This window comes from Pelobates fuscus, chromosome 11 (assembly GCF_036172605.1).
Source record: "Pelobates fuscus isolate aPelFus1 chromosome 11, aPelFus1.pri, whole genome shotgun sequence".
NCBI lineage: Eukaryota > Metazoa > Chordata > Amphibia > Anura > Pelobatidae > Pelobates > Pelobates fuscus.
Window position 1 is genome coordinate 100,090,468 of NC_086327.1, and position 22,317 is coordinate 100,112,784.

General features: G+C 44.5%; 1 protein-coding gene across 1 annotated transcript in view; it reads left to right on the top strand.

The window, feature by feature from the left end:
* Positions 1-22,317, top strand: part of IZUMO1 (izumo sperm-oocyte fusion 1) — a 115,915-nt gene that overhangs the window by 54,936 nt on the left and 38,662 nt on the right. Inside the window, exons 6-8 of the mRNA XM_063435594.1 lie at positions 7,101-7,154; positions 17,008-17,082; positions 18,536-18,636. Of these exons, the coding sequence (XP_063291664.1) occupies positions 7,101-7,154; positions 17,008-17,082; positions 18,536-18,636 (230 nt within the window). The remainder of the gene's footprint in view (positions 1-7,100; positions 7,155-17,007; positions 17,083-18,535; positions 18,637-22,317) is intronic.

A 22,317-nucleotide genomic window follows, 5' to 3' on the forward strand; every position in this document is an offset into this window, starting at 1 on the left:
AGGAACAAAAGTGCAATAATCCCTTCAAGGCCCCAGTAGAGACTACAATTGAGGGCTAATGGGCCATGAAGGGGGGTCTTTCTAGCAGAGGCTATCTCAGTGTCCTTTAGAGAGTGTGTTAGAAAGAATACCCTCCAGGTCCCATTAGAGACTACAATGGAGTCTAATGGGGCCTGGAGGGGGGTCTCTCCAACACTCTGGTTCCTATTCACAATATAGCAACACAACATAGCTCGCTGATACCTAGGCCAAGTTGGCTCCTCTTACCTTAATTACTGTTGCTGGCTGGCAGTCTGGACTTGCTGGAAGGCTGTGGGCTTACTGGCTGTAGCTGGCAGGCTGTGGGCTTGCTGGCAGGCTGTGGGCTTGCTGGCTACTGCCGGCAGGCTGTGGGCTTGCTGGCTGCGGCTGGCAGGCTGTGGCTTGCTGGCTGTGGCTTGCTGGCTGGCAGGCTGTGGCTTGCTGGCTTTAAGCCTAACTGGTGGCCTGTGGGCTGGCTGGCTGGCTACTGGCCAGCCTGTGGGCTGGCTGGCTGGCCGGCCTGTGGGGCACTCGTAGATTATTTAAAGAAATAATCCATGCACAATAACCACTACTGCTCTGTGTAGTCGTTATGGTGCCAGGAGGGCCGGGCCCCCCTCCTAGAGTAAGTAGTCAAACCGTTTAAGAACAGTTTGACAACTTACCTGGGGTCTGCTGGGATATGAGGCTGTAGTAGGGTATAGGAGAGGTGGTGCAATGTGTAAGGGGTGCAGTGTGTGTGTGAAAGGTTCAGTGTGTGTGAGGGGGTGTAGTGTGTGAATGTGTAGGGTGTGTGGGGCAATGTGTGTACGAGGGGGCTGTGTATGTGTGTGGCAATGTTAGTATGGGGGGCTGTGTGTGTATGGGTGGGCAGTGTATGTGTGTGTGTGTGTGTGTGTGTGTGAGGCAATGTGTGTAAATGTGTATGGTCTGTGTGGGGGCAGTGTGTGTGTGTGTATAGGGGGCAGTGTGTGAATGTGTATGGTGTGTGGGGGCAGTGTGTTTATTGGGCTAGAGTTCACTCTCACCACTGCGACCACCAGGAATACCTGGTGGTCACAGTGTTGAGAGTGAACTCTAGCCCGTAGCTCCAGGGCTAGAGTTTACTCTCGCAAGAGCCGTAACGTTGCCGTGGTAACCGCGGCAACGATCTGTGCTCGCGCAAGAAGGACCCAGAGGAGCTGCAGGCTGAGCTCCCGGGTCCTCTCTTCCTCCCTCCCCTGCCGGCTGCCCGCACGGTGCCTGCGGACAGGGAAGGGGGCAATTGCCCTCCTCTTACTCCCCCCTCCCCCTCTTCTTACCCCCCCTCCCCCTCTTCTTACCCCCGTCCCCCTCTTCTTACCCCCCTCCCTCTCTTCTTACCCCCCTCCCTCTCTTCTTACCCCCCTCCCTCTCTTCTTACCCCCCTCCCTCTCTTCTTATTTCCCTCTCTCTCTTCTATACCTCCCTCTCTCTTTTAACCCCCCCTCTCTTTTACCCCCCTCTCTCTCTTTTAACCCCCCTCTCTCTTTTAACCCCCCTCTCTCTTTTAACCCCCCTCTCTCTTTTAACCCCCCTCTCTTTTAACCCCCACCTTCCCTCTCTCTTTTAACCCCCACCTTCCCTCTCTCTTTTAACCCCCACCCTCCCTCTCTCTTTTAACCCCCCTCCCTCTCTCTTTTAACCCCCACCTTTTTTTTTTTTCACACACACACCTTTCGCTGTACCAAGATTCGAGGGGGAGAGGGTTAGGGGAAACAATCTTTTTCAAACGCTATGAAGTACAATAACCAGGGTTCAAAAGGTGCTTGTCTCCATGGAGAAAAGGACTGGGGAAGACTCTATGAAACATATTGCGTTTTAGTCATAATTTGGCAATTTTCGTTCTAAAGAAGATGGAGTTGAGTATCTATAATAAATTGTTAGGGCCCTTTCCTTTTCTAATTCCCCTTTCCTCCTTCCTCTTAGTTATAAGTCCCTTTCTTAAATGTTTCTACATTGCCCTAAATTTCCCAATTGCCCTGACCCTCTATTAACAAAACGTAAGAGAAAAAAAAAAAAAAAAAGGTCCCGCACCCGCCGAGGGTCAGTCCCGAGTCGGTCTTAAGAACCCGAAAGGCAACACTCATCCTTATAACTACTGATCAGGTTACTCATAAACACAGATATCTTGAGAGTGGACGCACAGGGTTCACCCCCAACCACAGATCCATAGCATATACATCTTATTATGAATTAAGAATCGTTTCTTCTACCTAATTTTATAGTCCATTTCTGCCATTGTTCGATTCGCGGGTTAAAGTAGTGTTCTTGTCTTAATATCCCTATTTCCATTTTACAGTTATTCAAGACCTGCTGTTTTATCAGCTCCCAAGTCGGGGAGTCTGGGTTTTTCCAGAATCTTGCAAGAGTAGCTTTAGTTTCAATGAGAATGTGAATTATTAACTCTTTTTTATCCTTTGGAATTATAGGCCAGCCCAGATGTAATATCATAGAACTACAGGTGTAATCAAGATCTACCTCTATTGCTTCCCTGCAGAATTTCGCTACCTTTTGCCACAATGGAGATATGATCGGGCATGACCACCATATATGGACATAGTCTGCTCTCAATGAAGCGCAGCGCCAGCAGAGATATTGAGATCCTGGATATATTTTTGTTAATTTAGTTGGAACATAATGCCATCTATTGATGACTTTATAATGACTTTCCGTTAGGTTTAGACAGTGTGAAGCTTTCAGTACCGCTTTATTGGCCTTAAGCCATTCCTTTCTTGTGATTGTAATTTGTAAGTCTCTTTCCCATGCTTTTAGGGCTGGGAATTCAGGGATTACCTTATATTTACTAAAAAGTTTTGAGCTTTTAGAAACTAAATTTTTATTATGTCTGATGTTTATCAAATCCAAAAAAGGTTGTAATTCCTCAGAAATCTCAGTTATTCTATGTCTCATTAGGAAATGTTTTATCCTTAGATACGCAAAACTTTCTCTATAAGAAAGCAGAAAAATTTGTTTAATCTCCTCAAAGGGTCTGATTTGTTGCTGTTGGAATAGCTGGTCTATTCTATTAATACCTTTGCTTAACCATGGCTCTAGATTTAGATCCTCAATATTATTGGCCAATACATGCAGTGGTAAGTCAATGATAATTTTATCTTCAATCTTAAGTCTTTTTTTCCAGATTCTCCATTGGGCCAATAGGTTAGCTAGGATTAGACCCATATCATCTTTCTCAAACTTATCTATACTCCAGAATAAAGTCGTTAAGTCCGGAGCTGCCGCTTTCCTAGCCTCAATTTTTTCCCATGGTTCACCACTAGAACTCTCTTTCATAGAGGAAATAACATGCGCCAATGAACAAGCTTCATATATATCCATAATATCAGGGATTCCCATCCCTCCCAAATTAGGCTTTAAATTCAACATTTTTTTATTAACTCTGGGTTTTTTCCCCAGCCATATATATTTGTCTAAAGCAGCTTGAATCATCATGAGCCATGGTTTAGGCATTTTCAATGGTAACATACGGAATATATAACTCCATCTAGGGACCAAATAAGACTTTACGATGTTGATTCTACCTGTCCATGATATCTCTGCTGTTCTCAAATCCTTTAGTTGTTTATTAATTTGCATCATTAGAGGTAGAACATTATATTCCATAATCCTAAAAGGATTACTGGAAATCTTAATGCCTAGATAGGTAATACATTTTTTTGCCCATTCGAAACTATATTTCGCTTTAATATATATTTTCTCTTCCTTCTTTATATTTTTGGCAAGAATAGTTGTCTTATCTACATTTAACTTGAAATTGGAATAATGCCCAAATTCATAAATCACCTTTAACAGTTCGTCTATTGATATTATAGGGTCTGATATAGTGATTAGGACATCATCTGCATAAAGTAAAGTTTTAAGTTTCTCTTGTCCTATTATTATTCCCTTTATTTTCTCATTAGACCTGATGTCACAGATCAGGGGTTCTATATATATCAAATATAGCAACGGGGACAGGGGACACCCCTGTCTTGTCCCATTTCTTATGTTAAACCACTCGGAGGTTATACCCCTACCAATTGTTCTTGCCATTGGGGAGCCATACAAGGCCATGATAGCGCTCAGAATCCAACCTTCGAAACCAAAGGCCTTTAATGCCTCCCAAAGGAAGTCCCATCTGACCCTGTCAAAGGCCTTCTCCGCGTCCAATGACAGGGCCAGCAATGGAGTGCCTGATTCATGAACGTATTCCAAAATGTCAATCACTGTCCTTATACTATTGTTTGATTGTCTGTCCTTCATAAATCCAACCTGATCTCCATGGATTATGGACGGGAGGACTCTTTGTAATCTCTTTGCCAAAATACTTGCGTATATTTTTATATCGGAATTTAGTAAGGATATAGGACGATAATTCCCCACTAATTCCGTTGATTTATCTGGCTTTTGTATGGGAATTATATTAGCATATAGTAATTCGTTGGGCAAATCTTTTTCTCTAGCTATGCTATTGAAAAGATCTTCAAGGTGTGTTACCAACACGTCCTGGAACTGTTGGTAAAATATGTTTGGAAAGCCGTCCGGCCCCGGGGTTTTTTTTTTTTTTAAAGACTCTATTGCATTTATTATTTCTATTTTTGTAAAAGGTTCATTAATAGAATTCAATTGTTCCCTTGATAATTTTTTTAGGGTTTTATTTTGAAAATATGTTTCTGGTTTATAGGGGGAATCAGGTAGATTATACAATTTTTGATAAAATGAATTAAATGCTTTACCTATATTTTCAGGCGTTAATTGAATGCCCTCGTCTGTAATAATTTTTTGTATTAATTTGTTTAATTTCGCACCTTTAACTCGATTTTTAACCCCCCATCTATTTTAACCCCCCTCCCTCTCTCTTTTAACCCCCTCCCTCTCTCTTTTAACCCCCACCTTCCCTCTCTTTTAACCCCCCCCTCTCTCTCTTTTTTAACCCCCCCCCCTCCTCTCTCAACCCCCCCTCCCTCTCTCTTTTTACCCCCTCCCCTGTAGCGCGGATGAGCGGCTTTCCGGTCCGCGGCCGGAGTGATAGGAAGGTGCACACTGTGCACCTTCCTGTCAGTCCGGCCGGGTACAGGAAACAGAAACTTCTGTTCCGCGCGGAACAGGAGTTTCTGTTTCCTGTACCCGGCCGGACTGACAGGAAGGTGCACACTCAGTGTGCACCTTCCTATCACTACGGCCGGGCACCGCGGACCGGAAAGCTGCTCGGCCACGCTACAGGGGAGGTGAGCAGCTGCAGCCGCCTGAGCGCTCTTAGGAGAGCGCCCAGGCGGCTGCAGCATTTAAAGGGGCGGCCGGGCCCCCTGATGGCGGGCCCCCCTCCCGGCCGGGCCCTCGGACCATGTCCGAAGTGCCCGACCGGTCAGTCCGCCCCTGTCCGCAACTAGCTTTGTCTGACAACACTAGGAAGTCATACGAAAGGGCTTTCCATGTTTATAACAAATTCTTGTTGGACTTTCAAGTTGTAAATAAACACTCTATGGAAACTATTGTAGCCTTCACTTCTTTTTGCCACCTCAAATTAAAATTATCATACAATACTACCAAATTATATCTGACAGGGATACAACACTATGTACTCACATTTTGGCCAAACAACCACAGTTTCCTATCTTCTTACCAAATCAAAACCATACTAAAAGGCATTAAAAAATCAAAACCCATGCCATCATCTAGATCAGGCATAGGCAAACTTCGGCACTGCAGATGTTTTGGACTACACCTCCCATGATGCTTTGCCAGCATTATGGGTGTAAGAGCATTGTGGGGGGTGTAGTCCACAACATCTGGAGTGCCGAAGGTTGCCTACCCCTGATCTAGATCATCTATCCATAGTCAACTCTTCAAATTATTATCAGACCTCATGGATACAACCCCTTTCGAATCACACACCAATCATATCATTAAAACGGCTATCTATTTACCTTTCTATAGGCACCACAAACCCAGAGAGTTTACCACCACGAACATCACTTCCCAAGACGGCCTTAAGAGATCCTAAATTGTTAAAATACAGCACCACTACAAATTGTCCCTCAAACACACCAAAACCACACCCAGGGAACAGCTGGTACAAATAACCTATTACCCTACTGGCAACAAATGGTGCCCGGTTCAAGTCCTAGATGCATTCCTAACCACCGTTCCAGGGTCTCCAAACCAATTTCTGCTCACATTACATGGTAAGGTTCTCACTGCCAGTAAATTCATGCTGTATATATGAGTATTACTGACTAAATTAGGTCTTAATCCATCTCACTACTCAGGACACTCCTTCCGCATTGGAACAGCCACCACTGCTTCCAGCAGAAACATACCGGTACATATTATCAAAACATTGGGACGGTGGAATTCATCAGCACATACCAGATACATACCTCATCCAATACAGGAAATACGTGAAGCATTTTGTAACCTGAATACGTGATATATCTCACATGATTGTCCCTGTAGGCTGAATAAGTCTTGCATGGTATACTTTTTTTGCCCTCTTTATAACAGGCATACCGTAATGTCGGCACAACATAACCGACTGTTCATATTTTCTATGTTATCATAAGGTATAAGTTATATAAGTTACATACTGTCACTACGACTTTCTATGCCCTGAACACAAATGGAAGACTGGCACTGTAGTTTTGGGAGGTGCATGATTTCCCTATTTAAGGACCGCCAGACCTCTTCTCATTACTATTGATGGTCTGGCGATTTATCCCTCCCACCGCTCCCCTTAATAACAACAATACCCAGGGTGGTCCTCTTTATCACAGGCCTACCATATCGTCGGTTTCGGCACACCACAACCGACTGTTCATATTTTCTATGTTACCATAAGGTATAATTTATATAAGTTACATACTGTCATTACGCCTTTCTATGCCCTGAACACAAATACACACATACATACATATATATATATATATATATATATATATGTGCACCCCCTTCCCACCTGTCTTCCCACCATCTCTTCCACCTTATGGTAATGCCAACACTTTTTAAACTAGTTGACTGCATGTAAAATAATTTACTGTCTTTCTGTTTTGCTTCATTTTTAGATGTTGTTAAGAGATGCCATTTGTGCTATTGTTTTGAAGGGGTCGCCTGCATCAGTAAGTCACATATAGCTAGATAAGATACAAATAAAAACAGAACATCCCTTTAAATTGTTTGAAATTATTTCTACCGTTGTACAGCTTGGAGAGTATTCCCTTTGCCTTAAAATGTATTATAAATGTAATGCCATACTCAGATGCATTTTAAAAAACAATACATAATATCAAAGATACTCACATGTGATTATTCCTGCACTATAAGGTTTAAGGTTATCATTAGCGTTACCGAACCCACTGTATTTTCTTGGATGCCCTATGATGATGATGATGATGATGAGTAACACTTAAAAACTGCTACCATGGCGTATGTAACATTCATATGCCATTAAAAAGAAACAAATAATTAATGTAGTATAAAGCCTTCAGTAATGTGAATAGTGTTAAATTGTATTAAATGCTTCACACTGCTGAAGAGAATGTGTGTATGAGTATACAACAGTGTGCATAAATGTAGTACACAGTAATGTGCAGTATGTAAGAATGCATCACATAGCTATACTCTAATGTGTATGTAGTGTGTTTTGGTGAATAACAGAACCCCCAAATGCCAGTTTTCAACCCTTCAATATTGGTCACTATGGGTCCATTCAGGTATATAGACGCTACCGACAGACGACTGCTCCTGGTCATTCTTACCTATCGCATTTAGCATTTATAGCTTTTATATATTTTTATAATTTTAAAGGAACAAAGATCCTGTTGCAAGTTTACTTTACAAAGTGCTTTAGTTATTTATCCTAGTTGATAACTTGACTATTACTGAAATAATTCAGTGTCCGAAGACTCAAAGGGCACTGCATAAATATTGTATAATAAATGCGACAATGACAAAAAAAATATATATATGTGGATTAAATAGATATTACAGAAAGAAAAAATATGTGTGACATGTCATGATTCCCTTTTATTCCAGAAGTTTGGTTCTTAAGAGGTTAGGCTAGGTGTAGTGGAAGAGTGAGGTGCTGAAAAATCAATGATGAGTTTTTTTATTATTAAACTTCCCTGTAGCTATGCCTAGAGGGTTAGTTCTCCAGGATGTAAAAGGTGGGGTAGAGAAGGGCCCAATCATGAAACCATTCTCTATTTCTTTATTGATGAGTTCCTGCAAACTACTTGGGTCAGTGAGTGCCAACTGTAGGTTGGGGCATTCTAGAATTCCTGTGGGGAGTGCAACAAAACCCGTGTGAAACCCATTAGTGAAAGCAGAGGTGAGAAATTATTAGATCTATTAGATCTGAAGAAGGATTATCAGATAGGTAACGTTGCAAATTAGGTACGTTTATTGGTGTAGAAGGTTGTGGCAAACCTAGCCACTTCAGACTATATGGCTATGAATTTAAAGGTTGTCCGGAACACTGCTGCGCTACTATGTTTAACCCCTTAAGGACCAAACTTCTGGAATAAAAGAGAATCATGACATGTCACACATGTCATGTGTCCTTAAGGGGTTAAATGTATTTTGCTTACTGTGTGAAAATGTCTGCTTGCATGTACAACCTATAGCATTCGTATGCTAGCATTCACATGGTTGTTTCACGAACAGCCACTTTACCGGCTGTTCGTAAAACGAACCAAGTACCAAACCAGAACCCACACACTGAGGGTCGTGTGGCTCCAATTAACGGATTGCAACATTGTTGCAATCGGTAGTTAAGTGCTTTCCTGGGTGGCCGTCGTTCAACTACCGACCACGCGGCGGCCGGCCATCTTGGATCCTTTGTTAGCCCAGCGGTGTTTGGTCGTCGAGCGCCTGGAACTAAAATCGGCTACTCGATGACACGAACACCGCTGGACTTCCAGGCCGTTCGGGAGCTCTGGTCTTTTAGTGTTGGGTTCCCCAATAGGTGTTCGGTACTTTTAGGTGAATGCAATAGAAATTATGTTTTCGTGTGCCGTTTGGTTATTTAAGATGGGATCTGAGCGGTAAAAAAGAAACAATAAGTATATGGAAAAAAGGTGAAAAAATAAAAGTCTAAATGTAAAAAGGAATAAACAAAAAAGTCCAACCTGGTGATGTAGGAGAGAGCTCTCTTTGTTCTGATCTTGTATGTCCTGAGTCTGCTTGTGGGTATATGAGTGTGCAGCTCGGTTGAAGGCTTAGAAAAAAACCTCCTTGTTGCAGGATAGAGTAGATATCAGCCGTTTTTCCACTTACTCATATGTTTATGGAGATCCTATTGCCTGGTAGCGGGTGTGCATCTGGGTTGTTGGTAGGAGAGCTGAAAATGAGTATTCTCCTCTCCTGATGCTCATAGAGTATTGGGGATTCCCCTGTGTAATACACCGTCGGAGCAGGGCACACTGAACTGCTGTGCGTGTATGCGACTGCTCGCTCTGGATCTCGGTGTGGGGTCCTTGTTTCAATGTGCCGATCGTTCCTACGCGTTTAGTAAGGCTGCCCTTACTTCCTCAGGGAAAAGTTACCTTTAAAAAATTTGAGAATTGTGTATTGATTTCTACCTATTTAAAGCATATCCATATAAAATATTCCTTTATCTATTTAAATTAAAAAATCTAGGTTGTGTAGGTCCATCTGAAAACCTACACATATCATTAAAAATTATGGATGAATCAAAAATCACAACAAAAATGTTACATTTAAAACAAGTGTCCCAAAACAGTCCTTTTAAAGGGAAGGAAACTATTTTGTTTGATAGTAAAAAAAAAATATATATTTTTAGAGCTGAGGCCAAACTTTACAGAAGAACTATACATAGAACTATAAAAAAATGGGCTATATGATAGTTTTTCGTTCAGTCCTCTTGGTACAACGGTGTCTAATGTGAAGATCCAAAAAGTTTCCTTTTGTAAGATTCTGTTTGCTCGATTGCCACCTATTTTGGGCCGAGGGATGTGGTCGATTCCTATAAATTTTAAGACTGATAGAAGGTGCTTCTTTTTTTTGAAAATGTTTTGCCACTGGCTTATCTGAAGTTTCATCCCTGTACGCTGTACATATGCTGGATCGATGTCCCTTGACGGGATGTGTGAGACACATTTGCAAATTGGGCTCTTAGTTTTTCCTCTGTAAGACAAACCACATGGGTAGGCAGTAGCGTACTAAGGGGGGGGGGAAGGGCTGGTGGCGATCGAGGGGTGGGGGGGGGGAGGGCGGTCTTCCCCGGGTGCCACTCACTAGGGGGATGCCATGACTAGGGCGGCCTTAGGATGTGTGAGCTGTGCGGCAGGGACAGGTTGCCATGGCAGCCACAGAACTTTAAAACTGCCGCAAGTTGGCAGCGGGGACGGAGCCAAACTGTGAGCGAGGCAGAGCTAAACACTGCCTCCCCCCGCTGCTGTTGCACATTGAGGGTAAGCAGTATGGACTGAACCCACTCCTCCACCAGCCCAAGCAGACTGTAAGTAAGAGAAAGAGTGTGTGTGTGTGTTGACTGTCTGCCTGTGAGTGTGTGTGTCAGGGGCATACCTAGAGCATTTGCCACCCAGGGAGGATCTTGTGTTTGCCACCCCCATCCCCCTCTCCTCCTTCCACTTTAAAATGTAAAAAAAAAACACAGTATTTTTAATGTTTAATATTTTCATTTTAAAAAATTGCACAAATGTGTAAATTTTGATAAAACCCTGTCCTGCCCCCTTCTACAAAACCCCTATCTTCCCCGCCATTCTACAAAATGCATGTCCAGCCCCCATTCTATAAAACCTCTGCACCCCCTTCCATAAATCCCCTGCTCAGCCCCCCTTAAACAAAATCCCTGTCCCCCTTCTACAAACCCCTGCACCCCCTTCCATAAAACTCCTGCACTCCCCTTCCCCCAAAAAACTGCCTCTCCCTCTAAAGCCCTTGCTCAGCCTCTTACAATATCATTCATTTTTTTACACAACAATATTAGCAACAGTCTTCAGAGTCCAGTCCCAGGCACATAGTCACTCGCACACAGTCATACATACAATAACAGGCAGATAGTCACACACACACACACACACACAGTCACAGGCAGCATCCCCCAATCATAGGCAGACAGACACACACACACACATAGTTACATGCACACTGTCACACACAGACAGTCACCGGCAGACAGTCACACACACACACACACACACACAGAGTTACAGGCAGACACATACACACACAGACAGTTACAGGCAAACAGTCACACAGTCACAGGCAGGCTGTCAACACACACACACACACACTCTCTCTCTCTCTTACTTACAGTCAGCTTGGGCTAGAGGAGGAGTGGATTCAGTCCATCCTGTGTAGTTGTTGGGGAAGCAGGGACTTCATCCTGCTTCCCCTCGATGTGCAGCAGTAAGAGCAGCGGGTGGAGGCAGTGTTTAGCTCCACCTCCGCTACTAGTTTGGCTCCTCCCTCACTGCCGATTAGCTCCGCAACATTTATTTTAGATGCAGCATTTTAAAAGTTCTGCGGCTGCCTGTCCCTGCGTGTGTGAGCTGTGCGGCTGCCATGGCAACCTGTCCCTGCCGCACAGCTCACACATCCTAATGCCTCCCTGTTCATGGCACCCCCCTAGTGAGTGGCACCTGGGGCAGACCGCCCTCCCCCACCTCACATTAGTACGCCACTGGTGTGTGTGTGTGACTGTATCTGTGTGTGTGTGTGTGACTGTCTGTGAATGACTGTTTGTGTTGACTTTCTGCCTGTAACTGTGTGTGTGTGTGTGGCTGTCTGTCTGTAACTGTGTGTGTTTTGACTGTCTGCCTGTGACTGTGTTTGTGACGACTGTCTGCCTGTGACTGTGTTTGTGACGACTGTCTGCCTGTGACTGTGTTTGTGATGACTGTCTGCCTGTGACTGTGTTTGTGACGACTGTCTGCCTGTGACTGTGTGTGTTACTGTCTTCCTGTAACTGTGTGTATGTGTGACTGCCTGTAACTGTGTGTGTGTGTGCGCGCGTTTTGTAGAACGGCGGGCAATAGAGGGGTTTTGTAGAAGGGGGCAGAACAGGGTTTTATCAAAATGTACACATTTGTGCAATTTTTAAAAATGAAAACATTAAACATATTGCGGGTGTTTTCTACATTTTCAAGTGGGAGGAGGTTAGGGGGGTGCCAAACAGGATCCGCCCTGCGTGCCAGGTAAGCTTATAAATTACAAAAAATGGTTTTACGTGTTATCCGGTATTTGATATTATATTTCTTGCCTGTGTGAGGATGGTTGAAGGTGTGTCCTCTAGTCATGTGCCCACAGGTGACACAGCTGAGGCACCTGACACTTCCCTTATTCTGCTGTAGTTGCTGTCCTGATGAAAGCTCCATGCGGAAGCTGAAACATTGACATAATTTTAATGGATTAAATAAAAGTTAAGTCTTATTTCAATTTTTAACAAAGTCCCTGGTGTGCGGTTCTTTTTTCTTATATCTATCTGTCTATCTATCTATCTATACTACTCTTCACATGCTTTTGCTTAAGTATGTAAACTTAAGAGGGATGTAGGGCAACAAAACTGGTGTGGACTGGCTGACAATGAAATTAGTTAAGGTAATGCTGACTGCACTATGCACATGCTCTTGCTGCTAAAGTTTCTGTAACACTGTGGCAAGTTCCCTTTCTTCTACACTCACTACATACACCTTTTCTCTGTGCCAGACTGTATAACAGGAGCTTCTGCCTGCTAGTAAGAAGGTTAGGAAAGGAGTGTACCAGTAAGTGCCATAGGACAGTCCTTAGAAAGCGTGGAGCTAGCGCATCATTAAATGCATTTATGCCAAGCTCAGGTTGTTGTCTGCACAGTATGCCCTTGGTTGGTCATCGTGCATGATTGGCAGGCAACCTGATGTGCAGGGCCAGCCTTAGGTGATCAGACGCCCTGTGCGAGCCCAACATATGGCGCCCCCCCCCCCCCCCCTTCAGCAAAACCCCTGCCCCTTCTACAATAGCCCTGTTCCACCTACACAAAACCCCGCCTCCCTTTCTACAAAAGCCCTGCCCTCCTTTTTACAAAACACCTGCCCCGTCTACAAAACCCCTGCTCTCCCTTTAATACAACCCCTGCCCACCCTTCTACAAAGTTTTTTCTCCCCCTTTAACAAAACACATGCTATCATTATATATATCAACTATACAGCAATGTACACATAATATCACTAAAAACCGCCCCCCTCCAGCAAAACCACTGACACCATCTACAAAAGCCCTGTACTCATTCTACATAAACCCCTGCTCCCCTTCTACTAAACCGCTGCTCCCCTTCTACTGAACCCCTGCTCCCCTTCTACTAAACCCCTGCCCACCTTATACTAAGCCCCTGCTCCCCTTATACTAAGCCCCTGCTCCCCTTATACTAAGCCCCTGCTCCCCTTATACTAAGCCCCTGCTCCCCTTATACTAAGCCCCTGCTACCCTTATACTAAGCCCCTGCTCCCCTTATACTAAGCCCCTGCTCCCCTTATACTAAACCCCTGCCCCCCTTATACTAAACCCCTGCCCCCTTATACTAAACTCCTGCCACCTTATACTAAACCCCTGTCCCCCGTCTACAAAACCCCAGCTCTCCCTTTAATACAACCCCTGCCCACCCTTCTACAAAGTTTTTTCTCCCCCTTTAACAAAACACATGCTATCATTATATATATCAACTATACAGCAATGTACACATAATATCACAAAAAACCTTCCCCCTCCACCAAAACCACTGCCACCCTCTACAAAAGCCCTGTACTCATTCTACATAAACCCCTGCTCCCCTTCTACTAAACCGCTGCTCCCCTTCTACTAAACCCCTGCTCCCCTTCTACTAAACCCCTGCCCACCTTATACTAAGCCCCTGCTCCCCTTATACTAAGCCCCTGCTCCCCTTATACTAAGCCCCTGCTCCCCTTATACTAAGCCCCTGCTACCCTTATACTAAGCCCCTGCTCCCCTTATACGAAGCCCCTGCTCCCCTTATACTAAACCCCTGCCCCCCTTATACTAAACCCCTGCCCCCTTATACTAAACTCCTGCCACCTTATACTAAACCCCTGTCCCCCTTATACTAAACTCCTGCCCCCTTATACTAAACTCCTGCCCCCTTATACTAAACTCCTGCCCCGCTTATACTAAACCCCTGCCCCCCTTATACTAAGCCCCTGTTCCCTCTACAAACCCCCTGCTCCCCCTTCAACAAAACCCATGCCCCCTCCACAAAATCCTTACCCTGCCACTTCACCAGAAATGCCTGCCCCCTCTTCTACAAAACCCCTTCCCTACACCACAACCCTAACCCCTTTTATAAAACCTCTGCTCCTCTCTAAACCAAAACCCCTCCCCTTCTACAAACCCCCTTACCTAAAATCCCAGCCAGAAAACCTCTGCTCCCGTTCTGCAAACCCCCCACACACAAAAACAACAATCTATTTAATAAAAGAAAAACAATAGTTACAACAAGAATAAGCAGACTCACATTAAATATTGCTGCTCCCTGGACCCTCCTGACAGAGTCCCAGTCGGCCGACCTTGATACCAGCACTGACCTCCTCCCTGACACTCACTGTGCGGATCCTTCCGCCAATGACTGTGGAGGCGGAGCATGCTCTTCCTCCGTGCTCCTGACCTCCTCTCTCTCCCGGCCGCTGCTCTCTTCATAATTTGCAAGTCAAGTGTACAGCACCATGCACTTGACTTTTTCTGCACATGACTCGGGCCAGCCTGTGAGTGACTGAGTGCAAGCTGTGTCGGCCGCCCGGCGCCCCTTTTGCCATGGCGCCCTGTGCGGCCGCACAGCTCGCACACCCCTAAGGCCGGCCGTGCTGATGTGTATTCACGGCAGGCTGACCATCTAATTTTTCGTGCAGACACGCCCCCTTTTTGGGCATTGTTTGTCCCTTTGGGCAGTTCTGGTTACGTGAATCATGTCATGGCCCACCCTTTTATCCTGCCCACAGAAATCCTGCTTCACCGGAAACTGCTGTTAGGGGGTATGGATTTACTTGAAAGATGAAAGCGAAAGATTAGCATAGGGTATGTGTTTTCTGATGGTTATATCAGGTGAGTTTTCCTCCAACACCTTTTCTCTGTCCAAGAATGTATAACAGGAGCTTCCGCCTGCTAGTAAGAAGGTTAGAAGAGGAGTGGACCAGCGAGTGCTATGGGACAGTCCTTAGAAAGCGTAGAGCTAGCACATCATTAGACGCATTTATGCCACGCTCAGGGTGCTGTCTGCACAGTATGCCCTTGGTTGGCCACCCTACATGATTGGCAGGCAGCCTGACGTGCATTCATGCCAGGCTGACCATCTTATTATTCTTGCAGATATGCCCCCTTTTTAGGCATGTTTGTTTCTTTTAGCGGTTCTGGTGACCCACCCTTTTACCCCACCCACATAAATCCTGCTTCACTGGACACTGCTGTTAGAGGGTATGGATTTACTTGGAAGATGAAAGCGAAAGATTAGCATAGGGTATGTGTTTTCAGATAGTTATATTGTGTGAGTTTTCCTCAAGCACCACCTCCACCAGATATAAGACGTTTGAGAGGTATGACTATTTTAGTGTTTTCTGTTGATAAGATTCTGTAATTAGGCCCATCAAAATTGTCAGCACCAGGCCCAATAGGCTCTTAATCTGGCCCTGGGGGGTTGTCATAGAAAGCAGATGTGCCTGAAAGTGAAAGGTGCAGATTGGAGAATAGCAAGAAAAAGTAAATAAACAGAGGAGAGTGAATAAGCTAGTTAACCCCTCAACGCCGTTACGGCGTTCTATGCCGTCCCGCATTAAAAGGGCTTTAAAGCCGTTGCAGCAGCATAGAACGCCGTAACGGCTTTGAGCCCTGGAGCCTCAGAAATACTTACTTTCCCGGCGCTCCGCTTCGGGAGGACTGCCCTTTGGGAATGCTAGGGGGGGGGTGCTCACTCTCCCTGGGGTCTAGTGGGGTGGGCGGGTGGGCGGGTGACGCTGGCGATGGAGCACTTTCCCCTGAGCGCTCTGCTCAGCTCCCTCACGCGCCGCAGAGTGATGCCGGGAGCCGGAATATGACGTCATATTCCGGCTCCCGGGATCACTCTGTGGCGCGAGAGGGAGCTGAGCGCTCAGGGGAAAGTGCTCCCTCGCCAGCGTCGCCTGCCCGACCGCCCACCCGACTGCCCACCCGACCGCCCGCCTGGCTTGTCAGTTAGCCGCAAGGCTAACAAGACATTTGCCCTGGGCATTTGGGGCGGCTTTTTTTGCCGCCCCCTGGAAAGTGCCGCCCAAGGCAAATGCCTTGTTTGCCTCGCGGCTAATACGTCATATTCCGGCTCCCGGGATCACTCTGTGGCGCGAGAGGGAGCTGAGCGCTCAGGGGAAAGTGCTCCCTCGCCAGCGTCGCCTGCCCGACCGCCCACCCGACTGCCCACCCGACCGCCCGCCTGGCTTGTCAGTTAGCCGCAAGGCTAACAAGACATTTGCCCTGGGCATTTGGGGCGGCTTTTTTTGCCGCCCCCTGGAAAGTGCCGCCCAAGGCAAATGCCTTGTTTGCCTCGCGGCTAATACGTCCCTGAGTGCCACGGGAGGGGGACCCTGAGGGTGAGGGTCCCCCAAGGATTATATAGTGTCAGGAAAACTGCTTTAAGTATTATGTTAGTCCAATAAAAAAGGTATAATTGCATACTGCAATTTTGGCACTAATATATATATTATTGAGTAAATTACCTTAAACGTACACACTAGGCATTTTAAGCACTTCATCTCATTGAAGTGGTTACAATGATGGAGTTGCCTGGCACCATCCAACATTTTACTGTACATTTTTGATTGGTTTGATACTGAGTCAGGGTTCCCAGGCATCCATGAATCCAACCCAGGCAAGAGGTATTGCTAAGGCAGAGTATAATTCACAATAGCTATGCCAATTCAAACCTGCAATGTTTAGTAGAAACTGTTACAAATATATATTTTTTCTTTCTTCTAGATTTACTGTATCATGAACCCTGTGCGTATTGTGAAGGCTTGAATGAATGCATGATGGATATTAAAACATGCGGAAGTATGTTTCTAACACTTATCTTTTTTTAGGGTTTTAAACTGAAAATGATACTGAGGCTGTGCTAAGTGATGATGTTTGATGTGTGGAAGAATCAATGTTAATTTATTACATTTGTCACTCATATACAGCCTACCATTTAATAATGTTTCCAAAAACACAATCACACATGGAAACATTAACACATCGAATCACATTTAAGTATCATAAACCATTAAAGGACAATTGTTAGGAAATACCTGCTCCCGACAACTTGAATATATCAGCAGTTGGTCAGATAACCAACTTGGCTGTTCAGCCAGACAAAAAATTTACATTTTCCTAAAATGTTTCCTAAAAAAATAAATACACATTATTTGCAGAGGGCATGATCTATCCACCCAAACTACTTTACTAAACTAAAGTTGTTTTGATGCCTTTAGTATCCCTTTAAGACAAGCAAATATAATTTCCTCTTTTTTCTTATAGAGTAAAACTGTCAAGTTTACTGAACTGTGATTTATATAACTGAAAGCATAATCTCCCTGTATTTTGGAAAACTTAAGTGGTTCTTGTTTTATATAGTCAAGGGATACATTCAAATTAACATTATACCTAGCAAAAGCAATTCAGGGTAACAACTGTAATACCTCCAGTGGCCACTCCTCAAATGGCTACTAGAGGTGCTTCCTGGGGCAGTGCTGCATAGTGTGCATTACTGCTGTCCACCCTCTGCATGGAGACGCTAAACCAGGGGTCCTCAAACTCCGGCCCCCCAGATGTTGCTGAACTACAACTCCCATGATTCCCTGGTTATCTATGTAATTCAAAGAATCATGGGAGTTGTAGTTCAGCAACATCTGGTGGGCCGGAGTTTGAGGACCCCTGCGCTAAACTTTCCTCATAGAGATGCATTGATTCAATGAAGAGGTGCTGATGAGCCAATTCAGTGTTTGGCCCCGCCCCCATCCTGCCGACTTGCCGATCTCAGCCATGGCTGAAATCATACATTCTGATCATGTCAGCAAGGAGGTTTATCAGGGGCAGGGCCACCTAAATAAAGTAAGTTTTATTAAGGGACTAAGGAGATTAAGGGGAGGGGGGGCAAGCCACCTAAATGGGGAAGGAGGGGGGAAGGGGGGATGGGGCAAACTACCTAAATGGTGGTTTTAACACTATTTGGTCGGGAATACATGTTGGTGTTCCTGACCCTATAGTGTTCTTTTAAGTTTTAATTTCTTTTCTTCTGTTATTTTATAAATAAAACTTTAAGCATTTACGTGTGATTGGTACTTTTCCCTTCCCTTCTCTCCCGCCTTCTGTTCAGATCGAGTTGTGTGTTGGATTGGAATTGGGCAATTATTGATATATTTTTGTCATTAGAGAGTGGAAGCTCCTAAGTTTGGAGCTCTCCACTTCTGTGTTTTTCATATTCAAAATAAATAAATTTAATACAGCATTCTTCTTATTATTATAGCACGCTATATAGAAGTCGAGGAGGAAGATGATATCATATTTGAATGTAGTCTGTATTGGCATGCCAGAGTGGAAAACCCAATCAGTTATAGCTTTGAAAAAGTAAGGGACTTTTTACAATTTCCATAACTGTTATAATGAAATAACGCAATGATAATAATAACAAACATAAACATCCCTTTAGTATTTTTTGTTGTCCCTGTAAAGCCAACTGTTCCTTATTCTTCCACCTTTGTTCTCTGTTGTCCCACCATCAAATCCTTAAAACTTTACTTATTGTTTTTAAAAAGTTTATTAAATTTAAAGGGACCCTATAGTCACCAGCTTATTGTAGTTGTTTTGGTATCTATAGCCTGTCCTTGCAGACTTTTTGCTGTAAACACTGCCTTTTTATAGAAAAGGCAGTGCTTACATTACAGCCTAAGATGGCCACTAGGGGAGCTTCCTGGGTCAGGGCTGCACTGTATGCGGCACTGATGTTCAACGTCTCTATGCTCTGCATCAGAATTGACAATCTCAGCAAATCCAATGCTGGAAATAAGGTGAGACTGTACTATATTTAAAGGAGCAAGAGAGAATCTGGGGTGCTAAATAGTGATTTTAACACTGTAGGGTCAGGAATATATGTTTGCTCTCTTAATTATACTTGTTTATTGATGTATACAGATTTTTTGAGAAAATTCACTTTTTGTCCTTGGCTGACCAGTTATGCTGGTTCAGGCTACTGCTATCTGACCAACTGCTTCTAAACCTAACTTGCCTTCTGCTGTAAATGCTCTTTGTGAACCAACAGTAAAAAGCAACAATTGGTCAGATTACATCTAGAATATGACCCAACACAGCTGCTTAGGCAGAAATAAATGATTTTTTCTCAAGAAAAGTAAAAAGGCATAATTAAAAAAAAATCATTAAGTTAAACATAGAAAAACGTTTAAAAAAAACCCAAAAAAACTTGAAGTGAAAGTTTGACGACATCTTTTCAATTAGCTTGCTTTGCACTATTCAAAAACAGGGCATTTAATCGATACAATAATACTTTAGGAGGGCCGCAGGGCTCTAAATATGGGTTTCCATTTGAAGGACACTGAGCTGATTTGATCACTTTAGGAAGGGTCTTGCCCTGCCTTTTCTATTAGGATTCTCTTCTAGCTACCAAGAGCTTACCAAAGCTCATACTATTTATGTTATGCTCCCTGTGGGCTGTTACAGGAGTAAGCTCCTTATTCTTCTACCAAGTTCCAGCTAGAATGCAATACCAACCCACTAATACTATAATACTGAGATCATTGACAAGAAAATGTTCCAGTCTCCTTACTGTGTTAGTTCTAAACCTGCTTATTTAGTGATAAGTATTCTGTAGTGTTACAACAAATGTTGGAATGCAGACAATACAACAAAGACATATAAGTACATGATAGTTATAGTGATTGTGATTAGTAAGAAGGCCCATCAGCTTACAATCTAAAGGTCATAATGCGGAACTGAGACAAGACGTTGCACAGAGTATATGAAGCAAAACTTCCACCTGTGGCATGTATCACTGCAGTTTTTTGCAGTAGTCGTTTGCAACTCCCTGCGTTTACAATCAGATTTGTACTAGGATAAAGAGATGAGGGATCTCTTTGCGCCTTTTCTGATGCAAAGAATATCCGCCATTATGGTATAAATGGTAATTCAATCTGCTTTGTCATCATAACAATGTGCTCTGGTTATTCTATAGGTGCATTGCGATTTAGTCTATATGAGCTATATCCTGACCAGACACTACTTCAAAACCACCTGCCTAATATCATGTAGGTCCCCCTTGTGTTGCCAAAACAGCTCTGATGTGTTGAGGCATGGACTCACTCACCCATAGACATCAATGAGCCTTGGGTGCCTATAACCCTAATACCAATTTACTGGTTGTCCTTTCTTGCACTACTTTTGGTAGGTACTAACCATTGCATCCCAGGAGCATCCAACAAGAATTACCGTTTTGGTGATGCTTTGAACTAGTGTCTAGCTTTCACTATTTGGCTAAGTCTCTTAGATCTTTTCCAATTTTTCCTGCTTCCAACACATGAAATTCAAAAACTGACAATCTCCCTCCATGCCCCAATGCAATTTTGATTAGTGGTGGGCTTTGTTAATTGCCAAGGACAGAGCGCAATACATTGGATATACTATTTCCAGTGCAATATATATAAAGCTGTCATATTGAAAATAACCAGTAGGTGGCAGCAACATACCACTCTGTTTTAGTTTAGCATTCCCTTTGCTATAATCATTACTAATATTAGCAGGGGGAAACCTTTGGGATTAAGATTAAATTAAGGATTAAGATTAGGTGTAAATTAAGTATAGACTTGAAAGAAAAACGAAAAAAAATGGTTAACCTAGAGCCAGGAGATAATTACATAAAGGTAGAAAGCAGAAAAAAGGAGGGTAACCCCTAAATAGTGAACATCAATAGAGAAAAAACGCAAAAGAAAAAAATTCAATTCTATCAAAATGGAGTATATAAAATAATATAGAGAACATAAAATATAACTTTTAATAGATAAATATAAAATCTATGAAAAAGGGGGCGGGGCTGGACCGCCGAGCTGGACGGTCGCAGGCTAGATCAGCTCCTGAAATTTACACACATTAAAGCTTCTAAACTATGGAAAACCACTTGAATACCGACCGACAGCACTGGTCCTCAGTACTACGGGGACACTGGATCCAGGGAGAGGCTGGCTCATCGAGCTACAGTCCCCTGGAGGTGAGGCCTTTGACGTTCAAGTTGGGGCCTATGCTGGCGGTGAGAGGGGCAGATGGCCGCTGCCCCACTATCCTGCCCAGCGGTACCCGACCTGGGGCCCAGACCCGGAAGGATCCGGCCCTGCCCCCCCCCCTATGGACCGGTGGGGGTGATCCCGGTCCTCACCCAGAAGCCAGGCAGCCAGAGCCCAAAGGCACTACCGCCACACTCGAGGGCCAGACCGCACCACACAAGATGGCGGTTGCCATGTGCAGAGGGGAATGCTCCACAGCGGAGCTCAGAGCACCCAGCGAGGCATCCAGGCACGGGCCCAGGAGGTCAGAGGAGTTTGTGGCCTTCCTTCCTATCATTGCAGCCCAGCAGGCGATATCATACCTGGCCACGCAACGATGCATGCTAAAGGTGGGCAGCAACAGAGGCCCAACCGGACCCACAGCAGCAGCTACACTAGTACGGGAGTCCGCTCAACACTCACCCCTGCCACTGACGGATGACCCTGCCGCTGAGCGAGGCGCTCCCACAGCAGGGCCGACCGCACTCTCGCCCTACGCACTGCCTGCAGCGCAGCATCCCCGAAGAGGGCCAAACAATGACTCCCAGCAGCAAGCCAGAGTTAGTAACGTCCGAAAGCCAATTCCGGAGACCACTCACCTCCCGATGCCCAAAAGAGGCAAGCCTAATCAAACAAGGAAGCAGCCCACAGAAAACCAGCGAGGAGCCCAGAGATACACCTGGAGAAACATCGCCAGTGCCACAGCCTTGAAAGACACTAACACCCTGTCACTCCGACACGGCAGATCAGGCATTGGCTGACCTTATGTCCACTACCACCCGTGAAGCATCGGGCTCGCCATATCGATGGTCCCTGGAGCGTGTGCCAGCTCACAAACTTTCCGATCAGCCAGGGTGAAACTTTGCATGTAGAATGCTGTTTAGCCTTAGCATGTTTATATACTGAGCTTTTACGTATAACTTACCGTACTAACCTTCTCACACACCCAATAGCCGTGCATTCAAACTACCAGCTAGCACTA